General features: G+C 42.6%; 1 protein-coding gene across 1 annotated transcript; it reads right to left on the bottom strand.

Annotated features, from left to right (window-relative positions):
* Positions 1-8062: 8062 nt before the first annotated feature.
* On the bottom strand, positions 8063-9620 carry LOC138870105 (uncharacterized). The gene is made up of 2 exons (XM_070147723.1): positions 9051-9620; positions 8063-8749 (listed from the first exon to the last, which is right to left on the bottom strand). Exons 1-2 carry the CDS (start codon positions 9618-9620, stop codon positions 8063-8065), a joined length of 1257 nt encoding a protein of 418 aa, XP_070003824.1.
* Between the last annotated feature and the right edge of the window lie 1651 nt (positions 9621-11271).

Here is an 11271-nt window from a genome sequence, read left to right as displayed (position 1 = left end):
TCGATCTCCTCGATGTCTCGATCACGTTGCCAATCTCGTGATATCAGCGTCTGAAGTGATTGAAAGGTCGCGTCTGCACAATTTCGTTGGTCATTAATTTGAGGCGGCTGACGGTCAACCTTTTGACTTCCCAATACGCTTAAGTGACTTCTATAAATAGGCCAACTTCATAATTTTGCAAACTTTACTTCTCAATTTGTTCCCAAATCTTGTTAGCTCCTTCAACTTTCGTGAGATCACACTTCTCTCAATTTGTTCTTTACTCCATCATCAACCTTTTCTTCTTTACTTGAACCACAATGGATAAAACATCCAAAATCGTTCCCCAACAAGAAAAAGCCTCTTCGTCATCACAGCCATCTAGAAGTAAACCGGTGGTGACACCTCGCATCGAGGAGTGCATTCCCCTGCCATGTGAAATAACATCCGATTTCAAAATTGAAAAACCTGTATCGACACCAGACCGATGTGAGCCCATGTCTCGATACATCTATTTGATAACCAAGGATGAGCTTGAGCATGTAAAAAAGGATTGAAACTGGGATAATAAAGATGTGGTGATTCCATCCCCAGAAGAGGACATCATTACCCATAAAGTGAGGTTCTTAAGCGTGTACACCTACCCATTCATGCTGGGCCCCGCAAATCTAGCTCTGGGTCCCATAGATCCAGTTATTCTCGATTTCTGCCAATGATATCAAGTGACGCTTGGCCAGATCACCCTTCATTTTGGCGAATCGTTCATTTGATCAGGTTCTTCTCGAGCCAGGCCGAGGGGATGCCTTTCACCCTCGACTATTTAATCAGGTTGTATAATACTCGACTGTACCGAGGTGGCTTGATAAAACTGCAACGCCGATCCTCGAAATCTCTCTTCTCCAGCATCGATGAGGACAAAGACTGAGGTATATGAGCCGGTTTGTTCGAGTTAGGACCTTTGACCTTATTCCTGCTGAGAGGATTCCATTCCCCGAGGAATGGAACATGAAACGTAAATACATAGTAACTTTATACCTTGCTTCCCTTTTTCTTTCATGATTTTATCTTTTTCTCGATATAACCCCTCCCCGATGGTGCAGCTGTCGCTTGGTTTCCTGGAGTGATCTCGGACCTCGAAGGTTGGGTACGCAAACTTGCCTCTACTTTTTCATATGCGGAGCGTTGCTGGCGCAATTTAGCTAAGGGCCGATGGGAGGCAAAAAACCACGGTGAGTTTTCTTGTTTGCTTACTTGTGTTTCTCAATGAAATACTTACTTCATATTTATGCAGGTCTCGGAGACACTATCAAAATACGGCTGCCCCTACCTGATGAAGGAGAGATCCCAAAGCCTCCCAAAGAAAAGTAGAGAAAGAGGGGGTCGTCTGCAAATACGCTGAAGCCGAAAAAGAGCACGGCTCGAAAGCCTAAGGCCTATACTGTGGCCTTATCTCCAGAAACGGTCCAACGCCTCCGGGACCAGGAAGAAGAAGATGATGATGATGATGATTGCCTGTTGGTAGCTCGTGAAAGAGGAAGCTATGACGCTTCGAAGGCTGTTGAACCGATGGTGGAAGAGGCGGTTCGGTCTCGAACTGAAAAAATTTCTGACGGGAGCTCGAACAAAGTCCCCGAGTCATCAGGTGAAAAAGGCGTGACTCACCTCGAGGGACGCTTGGTGGATGAGCTAGAAGAGCCTAACCCCGAGGCTCTTCAAAGACAAGATAATATCCCAAGTGAAATGCTTGGGGTAATCAACATAGACGACTTGCCGCAAGGCCTGGTCTTATCCAAGGGGCAATTCCGAGATGCCCACGCCATGGAGACTCCCGATGTTGGAACGAGGCACGAAGGGCATGATATTTTTCGAGAATTCCTTACTGGGATCGAGGATGGCCCCAACCCATATGCTTCTTTTATTTTCGATGAGGCCCTACGGCTCTTCAAACAAGTAAGTTTTTGTTTTTTGAAATCACGCTTGTGTTTTATCCTTGTAGTTTTGAGTCTAACCTATCCCTTTTTGGGAAGGCCGTCGTGCTCCATAAGAAATCATTCTCCAAGTCTCAAACTTAGCTTGCTCGATGTGAGATCGAGCTTAAGAAGATCTCAGAAGAGAGGGACAATATTAAAATCCTCTATGTCAAGAAAGAGGAGGGGATCAACGATCTTCGAGCTGAACTGGCAAAGGCTCGCCGAGATCAGATCGAGCTTACTAAAAAGGTAATATTCCCACTAAAGTTTTGTTATGGATTTGCTCGATCAGTCTTTTAACATTCTTACTTTGCAGTTTCAACAAAAAGGGCGAGTTGGTGGAGCAGCTCCGAGAGGAGCTCAAGATGAAGGAGGCCGAGACCCTGGGGTGGAGGCAGGGCATGGACAGTCTCGCCTCTGAGAAAGAAACTCTTTGGGAGCAGTCGGCTTCACTCGAACGCTAGTTTCAAAGTGTGAAGGAGGACAGCCTATCTCGAGGCCACGAAATCGAGGAGCTTAAAGCTAAATCCGCTGTTGAGCTGGCTAAGGCCAAATCTGACGCTGAGGCAATCATATCTTCGTACCGAGTTGACGTTGAAGCAGATAACACCCGGGAAAAAGATATCTCTGTTGCGGTTAAAGTCAAGTTATCATGTGCACTTGACCACACTAGGCGATAGTCCCAAAGAGAGACCCTCGAGGGGGTGCATGCTCGCGATTTCGATCTCTCGGCCGATATTGAAAAGGCAAATAATTTGGAAGAAGAGGCCGTCGCTTTGCATTATAATGATGAGAATTCAACCAGTGACTCCGATAGTGGGGGAGACGAAGATGAAGGCCTCGAAGATGAGGCTCTCGAAGGCGCGACTCCCGGAGATGCAGCTGCCGAAGATGCAGCCCTGGAGTAGTTTTAGGTTTCTTTACTTTGTTTTTGTGTAAGGACCCCTCGTAGGTATTGTAAATATCTTTTGCAAACATCTCTTTGGAAATACAAAAGGACCTATTTGTTTCAGTTATGGCTTTGTGTTGAATCTCATTTTGTCTTCATTTGTGAAAAAAATTAATTGTGTAACTTAAATGATCAGTCCGAGCATTGGTTTAGACTCATAACATAATAAACCCTTAGGTTTTTATTGATCAATATAATACTCCTTAAGGTTTTAGGTAATCCTCGAGCTAAGCTTAAATCGATTTGATGCGAGCTCGAAGCAATGGGAATCTTGGGTCCGAGTTGAGTGAGTACGAGGTCTCGAACTCTATATGTTTTTGGCCTTTAAGCTCTTTTAAGTTGGCCTTTAGGTTCTTTAAGTTGGGCCGATTCGGCCTCTAAAGTGGCTATAATTTTTTTCTCTTTTCGGCTAAAAGACTTAGTGAAAATTTTGTATGCCTTAACATGTATTTTTTGTACCCGTTGGGTTTTTCCAGGGTTCAACGTATCAGAACCTTATTAGTAACTTGTTTGTGTAATGATAATCGAATACCTATTGAGGTTTTTTCGAAGGCTGATATTATCGAAGCCTTTAAATTATTTGAGGGCTGAATTTATCGAAGCCCTTTATATTTTGTTTTTGCCGAGGGTAGCCTGATTTAACAAGTTTTTTCAAAGTGTTTGAAGGCCTTTAATTTATGGCAGAAGTCGTACATCTCCGAGCCGCATTATTTTGGCCGTAGCCTTTTTATACGACCGTAGTCTTTAATATGGTCGTAGCCTTCGGGTATGCCACTTGGACTTGTTTCCCAATAACTTTTCGAACTTGTCCGAAAAGTTAGTCCCCGAGTATATTGGCCTTAGCCTTTGTTTCGAGCGAATGCCTCTTTGAGGTCTTATGATTCTGAGTATTCAATGGCGCTTTTGTATTTTGGCTCTTGAGCCGTTTCCCGTAGGATTATAAGTGTAGAGCTCGTATAATAGTAAACTTCTTTAAAACACAAAGTGTTTTGCCGTCGGGTATAAACAGTATGCTTCTTCAAGTTGTTACTAAGTACATGTTTTGTCGTCGGGGCTCGACTATTCTATATGGACACGGTTCATTTGACCCCTTGGCCAATTACAAAGTTCTCCTATCGAGGCTCTCTTAGGCGTGAAGTATTTTTCTCAAAAATATAACCTCCGAGTGTTATGCCCTCCAGTATTCGAGGTTGACTGAAAAGAAGCCTTGGATACTGTTGAGTTTTCATTAAAAACCTCGTCGGTAAAACCCATTTGGGACAAAATCTGATATAAGGGAAAATGAGAGCAATGCATGCTTTAAAACCTAAGGCCTTCGTGTAAAAAGGGTTCCTTCAAGATCATATGCCTTCGATAGCTTCGATCGAAAATCTGCCATGACTTTGTTTCAAACTCAGATGGACAAAATGATAAAGTCATACCTTAGCAGTAGTATCGTTTGAGTAAGGATACGTTCCAATTGTTTGGCAGTTGTTCACCTTCCATCATGCTAAGTTTGTAAGATCAATTTCCGACGACTCCGAGGACTCGATATTGTCCTTCCCAATTCGGGCCTAGTTTCCCTTCATTCGGGTCTCGAGTATTGAGGATGACTTTTCGTAGAACTAAGTCCCCGACTCCGAAATGTCGAAGGTTGGTCCTTCTATTGTAGTACCTCTCGATTCTTTGCTTTTGTGCGGCCATCCGAACAAGTGCTGCCTCTCGTTTTTCATCTAATAGCTCAAGGCTAGTGTTCATAGCCTCGTGGTTTGATTCCTCTGATTCATGTCGAAACCTGATGCTGGGTTCTCCGACCTCAACAGGGATTAGGGCCTCGAATCCATATACTAAAGAAAACGGGGTTGCCACCGTGCTAGACTTCGATGTCGTCCAATATGCCCAAAGGACCTTGGGTAAAATTTCTCTCCATATTCTCTTCGCATCGTCTAACCTTTTCTTCAGGTTTTGAATGATAGTTTTGTTTGTTGACTCTGCCTGTCCATTTCCAGTTGGGTGGTATAGAGTCGATAAAATCCTCTTTATTTTATGTGCCTCGAGGAATTCCGTCACCTTGCTGCCGATGAATTGTTTTCCATTGTCACATACAATCTCGGTGGATATCCCGAACCGACATATGATGTGGTCCTAGATGAAGTTAATAACTTCTTTTCTCTGACCTTCTCCAAGGCTTGTGCTTCCACCCATTTAGAAAAATAATTAGTCATAAACAAAATAAATTTAGCTTTAACTGGGCCCGTTGGTAGAGGGCTGACTATATCCATTCCCCATTTCATGAAAGGCCACGGTAATAGGACCGAATGAAGTTGTTCTCCGGGCTGGTGGATCATCGGCGCAAATCGTTGACCCTTATCACATTTTTGACAAATTCTTTAGTATCTTTTTCCATGTTATCCCAGTAGTAACCTGCTCTGATGATTTTGCGAACCAAAAACTCGGCGCTGGAGTGATTCCCACAAGTGACTTCGTGGATTTCTCGAAGAACATAACCGGCATCCCCCGACCCCAAACATACCGCCAATGGCCCATCGAACGTTCTTCTATATAATGTTCCATATTCATCTAGGGCGAACCTAGCAGCATTGGTTCGTAGAGCCCTCGATTCTTTGTGATCCGATGGGGGCTTTCCATTTTTCAAATAGTCGATGTACTTATTCCTCCAGTCCCAAGTCAAACTTGTTGAATTTATCTCAGCATGACCCTATTCAACCCCAGACCTTGATAGTTGGACGATGGTCCCCGGGATGATGTCATCTTTGTTGACCAAGGATCCCAAATTAGCAAGTGCATCGGCTTCACTATTTTGCTCTCAAGGCACATGATCGAGGGGTTATTCCTTGAAGCGATGCAATGTTACATGTAGTTTATCTAAGTATCTTTGCATTCTATCTTCTCGAACCTCGAAACTCTTGTTTACTTGGTTCACCACCAATAAAGAGTCGCATTTGGCCTCGATGACCTCCGTTCCCAAACTCTTAGCTAGCTTGAGACCTGCAATCATGGCCTCATACTCTGCCTCATTGTTAGTCAATCTAGAAGTTTTGATAGATTGCCTAATGGTATCACCCGCGGGTGGCTTCAAGACAATGCCAAGCCCGGACCCTTTCACATGTGAGGCACCGTCCATAAAAAGGGTCCATACCCCCAATGATGTACCCGAACTTAGCACGAGTTATTTCTCCACTTCGGGTATGAGGGTCGGTGCAAAATCAGCTACAAAGTCAGCTAGGATTTGAGACTTGACGGCGGTTCGAGGTTGATATTCGATATCGTACCCGCTAAGTTCGACGACCCATTTGGCCAATCGGCCCGATAACTTGGGCTTATGCAAAACATTTCGAAGGGGGTAAGTGGTTAATACACATATAGGATGACATTGAAAATATGGTTTTAACTTTCGAGATGCGCTTATCAATGCAAGTGCTAAATTTTTCTAAGTGGGGGTACCTAGTTTCAACATCTCCTAGAGTTTGGCTTACATAATAAACAGGGAATTGCGTACCTAGCTCTTCTCGAACTAGCATTTCGCTTACCGCTATCTCGGACACTGCCAAATATAGGTAAAGTTTTTCATCTACCTTCGGGGTTTGAAGCAAAGGTGGGCTCGATAAATATTGCTTCAATTCTTCTAAGGCTTGCTGACATTCCAAGGTCCATGCGAAGTCCTTTTTCTTCTTGAGCAAGGAAAAGAACCTGTGACTCTGATTCGATGACCTCGAAATGAATTGACCTAGAGCAGCTATTCGACCTGTTAACCTTTGCACGACCTTCACACTATCCATGATCGTGATATCCTCGATCGCCTTGATCTTATCGGGGTTAATTTAGATTCCCCGATTCGACACCATAAAGCCGAGGAACTTACCCGAGCCGACTCAGAAGGCGCATTTCTCCGGGTTAAGCTTCATGTTATATTTTATCAAAATTGCAAATGTTTCCTGCAAATGAACTAAATGGTCCTCTGCGCGCAGAGACTTAACCAACATATCATCAATGTAAACTTCCATTGTTTTACCTATTTGTTCTTTGAACATTTTGTTAACTAGGCGTTAGTATGTAGCTCCTACATTTCTTAGCCCAAAGAGCATTACGTTGTAACAATAAGTTCCAAAATTAGTAATAAACGGAGTCTTTTCCTGGTCCTCCGGGTTCATCTGAATCTGATTATACCCGGAGTAGGCACCGAGAAAAGTTAGGATCTCATGGCCAGCCATGACATTGATCATACGATCGATGTTTGGCAAGGGGAAAGAATCTTTTGGACATGTTTTGTTCAAGTCCTTATAATCTACGCACATTCTGAGTTTGTTTCCTTTTTTAGGAACTACAACTACGTTGGCTAATCACACGGGGTACTTTACCTATGGCCTCCTTTTTTTGTTTTACCGGTTTAAACCTGGGATCGGTGCTCAGCCGATGCGTGGTGATTTCCGGTGGAATCCCTACCATATCTAAATGGGACCAAGCAAAGCAATCCACATTATCAATAAGAAATTGAATGAGTTTTTTCATGAGTTCGATGGTCAATCCCGTTCCTAGGTATACCTTTCTCTCGGGCATGTTTTCTCTCAAAACGACCTGCTCTAGCTCCTCGATTGTTGATTTGGTTGCATCAGATTCTTCGAGAATGATGAAGGTTCAAGGAGTAAGGAAATCCTCACCTTCATCTTTGATTACCTATTGCTCCGACTCCATCGAGGTTGGAGGCGGTGATTGGTATTTGGCCGCCTTTTTTACCTTCGGTGCTCGATTTCTCCAAGGTCAAAGGTTCTGGTATCGGCACCACTTCCTCGATTGCAAACATCTCTTTTGAAGCATGTTGCTCTCCGTAAACTGTTTTCACTCCTTCCTCTATTGGGAATTTCATCATCTAGTGAAGGGTTGAAGGCACTGCTCTCATGTTGTGTATCCATGGTCTCCCGAGAAGTGCGTTATACCTCATGTCACCTTCGATGACATGGAATCTAGTGTCTTGTATGGTCCCAGCTACATTTACTGGCAAGATAATCTCTCCCTTTATTATTTTGTTTGCCATGTTGAAGCCATTCAGGACCTAGGATGCAAGTACAATCTGATCTTGTTGGTCGAGTTGTTCCATGACCCTCAATCTGATTATGTTTGTTGAGCTACCTGAATCCACTAAACCACGTTTAACTTGAATTTTATTTTAAAGGATAAAGATTACCAGGACGTCATTGTGAGGTTGAGATATGCCTTCTGCTTCCTCGTCACGGAATGATAAGACGTCCTCGGGCACATAGCTCCGAGTCTGTTTTTCTCTGGTGATTAATACTTTTGTGCGTTTGAATACAGGCCGCTGAGGGACATGGACTCCATCAATGATCATGTGGATTATATGTTGTGGTTCTTTTTGCTCATTTTTCCTTGCATCTCTATCCCAAAAATAATTCTTATCCTGATCACTTAGGAATTCTCGAAGGTGGCCATCGTTGAACAGCCACGCTACCTTCTCCCTTAGTTTCCTGCAATCTTCGATTCTATGACCATGTGTGCCATGGTATTTGCACATCAAGTTCGGGTTTATTTGAGAAGGATCGGTCTGTATAGGAATGGCCCACTTGGTGTCTTTGATTCTTCCAATAGTTGAGACAATTCCCGGCGCATCTATGCTGAAGTTGAACTCTAATAATCGAGGAGCCTCGGCGGGGTCGGTATGTTTATCATACCTGCTCTTACTCATAAGTCCTCGAGAATTTTGGCCTCGATCGTTCCTCTGATCATTCTGAGGAGCGTTACGACCTGGACCATTGTTTCTCCGATCGACATATGGCTGATATTGTTCTTTGTTGAATCTCGATTCTCGGTCTGTGTCCCTCTGGGCTTGGCTGCGAATCTGTTAGGATAAACTGAACCCGTGGGGGCTTACAATTGCCGTCCTCGACCCTAATTTTTTATTGGTAACGATTGTGCACATCTGACCATGTCACAGCTGGATATTCGATCAAGTTCTGTTTTAACTATCGAGATGCAATCAAACTTTGCTCGTTTAAGCCCTGCATAAAAGCTTGTACTGCCTAGTCATCGGAGACCGATAGTAATTCCATTCATTCCATCTGAAACCTGGACACAAACTCCCTTAACATCTCGTCATTCCTTTGTTTTATTTTGAAGACGTCTGATTTTCTCGTGGCTACCTTTATGGACCCGACGTGTGCTTTCACTAAGGCATCTGCTAACATAGCGAACGAGTCGATAGAGTTAGGAGCTAAGTTGTGATACCAAATCATAGCTCCTTTTGACAACGTTTCCCCAAACTTTTTTAACAAGACCGATTCGATCTCATTGTCATTCAAGTCATTTGCTTTGATCCCACAAGTGTATGAAGTAATATGCTCGTTAGGGTCGGTTGTCCCGTTATATTTGGGTATATCGGGCATGCAAAATTTCTTGGGAATAGGCATCGGAGCCGCACTTGCGGGGAATGGTTTTTGTATGAACTTTTTGACATCTAAACCTTTCAAGACCGAAGGTGCCCCCGGTATTTGATCAACACGGGAGTTGTAAATCTCCACCATTTTGTCATTTTCTTCAATCTTCTTTTCCCCGAACTCGATCCTCTTAGTGAGCTCTTCGAGCATTCTCATGATGGCGGGGTCAGTCTCCAAGTCATTTTCGTTTGACCTCTTTTGCGCTGGTTCAGCACGGCGAGTATTTTCTGGTTCAGCTATACTCGGAGTCATATTCTGACTTTGAAGTTGAGCCATGGCGATTTGCTGAGCTTGCAGCATATCGAATATCACTTGGGGGCTGATTCCCCCGCTCCCATTCCCTGTGCTCCTTGGCCACTAGATCGAGCCCCCATGCGTGCATTCTCTCTAGGGTCTGTGCCTGAATCTGCGTTTAGAGCATTGTGTGAACTAACATCAATAGGTTCCATATTTGGCACTTCCTCAAGGTTTATTGGTGGTACACCGACCCCATACTGTTATTTTCTCCAAGACCTTCGTTATCATGAATAGGTGCGTTTTGTGAGCTAGACATGTTTTAGCATGAGAATTAAAAATTCTTGACAAGAAAAAGTGTAAAAAATAACGTGTGTAATGAGAATCAGTAATGAAATAATCACTATTATCTTCAGTCCCACGGTTGGCGCCAAACTGTTTACCTCGAAAATACGAGTAACAATTAAACTTGATTTGTGATTTTAAAGATATGTGATATAGTTCATTACCAATTAATAATCAAGAAAAATGAAGTAAAAATGAAAGAAACAAGTAAATCAAACCAATGTTACGCAGCAGTAGTGACCTCGAAATGGATTAAGAGCAATAAAGTAAGAACAATAAATGTAAAGGACAATTCTCATGAACAATAGGCAAAAAGTAGAGAGTATATTCTTTGCTCAATGATCAGATAATCTTACAAATGATTGGGGTCCCTTTTATATAATATGAGAACTCTAAATAAGGAATATTTCTATTTACAGTAAGGAATATTCTTGACACATCTGTCTAACTGCCTAGTACGAAATCGTACAATCCTATTCCGGGATTTGCGCCATGATCTTGGGGACGTGGCAAGAATCTAACTCATTATGTTACAAATCTATAACGGTATTATTTCGGGGTCAAGCATACTCGGCTTCGGTCTTCCTCGTACTCCTACCTCCGGGCATTGCACTCTGTCTTTGAGCTCGAGTCTGGTCTCAAACTCGCACTACTAAAAATTCGGTAAATACCGACCAAAAAACTGACCAACTTTGGTCGGTTATGGCCAATTACCGACCAAAACGCGACCAAATACGCTTGGACGATATTTTGATGGTCGTTTTAATATACCGATCAAAGTTGGTTGGAAATTACCGACCAACGTTGGTCGGTCAATTAAATTCAAAAAAAAAATTGCAAAAAAAACGGCCAAAGTTGGTCGGTATTCTCCGATAAAAGTTGGTCGGTATTTTAATTATGTAATCAAAAGATTCACTATCTGGGAATCAAACCAGGGTGTGTACTGTGGCAGGATACTATTCTACCACTAGACCATTGGTGCATTTTGTTTTAAGATTGTCTTATTTTTTATTTATACTCTTTAATTGTATTTTCGCACGAAAATAACCGACCAAAGTTGGTCGGTTTTATTAAAAAATAAAATTACCAACCAAAGTTGGTCGGTTTTTTTAATATTAATTTTTATTTATTTTAATTGCAAAAACCGACCAAAGTTGGCCGGTTTCTTGAAAAATAAATTTTGCGGCACTGAAAAATAGTTTCCCTCATTTTTGCGCCAAAGAAAACCGACCAAAGTTGGTCGGTTTCGTAAAAAAAAATTAAAAATTAAAATATTTTAAAAAACCGACCAAATGGTCGCTGCCGTTTTTTGACCAACCAAAGTTGGTCGGTTTTTCTTGGGCAGTTT

Source organism: Nicotiana sylvestris, chromosome 6 (genome assembly GCF_000393655.2).
Source record: "Nicotiana sylvestris chromosome 6, ASM39365v2, whole genome shotgun sequence".
Lineage (NCBI taxonomy): Eukaryota > Viridiplantae > Streptophyta > Magnoliopsida > Solanales > Solanaceae > Nicotiana > Nicotiana sylvestris.
The sequence above is the reverse complement of the archived record's forward strand: the minus strand, read 5'-3'. Positions and strand labels throughout refer to the sequence as shown.

Coding starts and splice junctions, on each gene's coding strand:
- LOC138870105 (XM_070147723.1), bottom strand. CDS start 9,620: ATGGCTCAACTTCAAAGTCAGAATATGACTCCGAGTATAGCTGAACCA. Junction 8,750..9,050: donor CACACGTCGGGTCCATAAAG/GTAGCCACGAGA, acceptor TTATCCTAACAG/ATTCGCAGCCAAGCCCAGAG.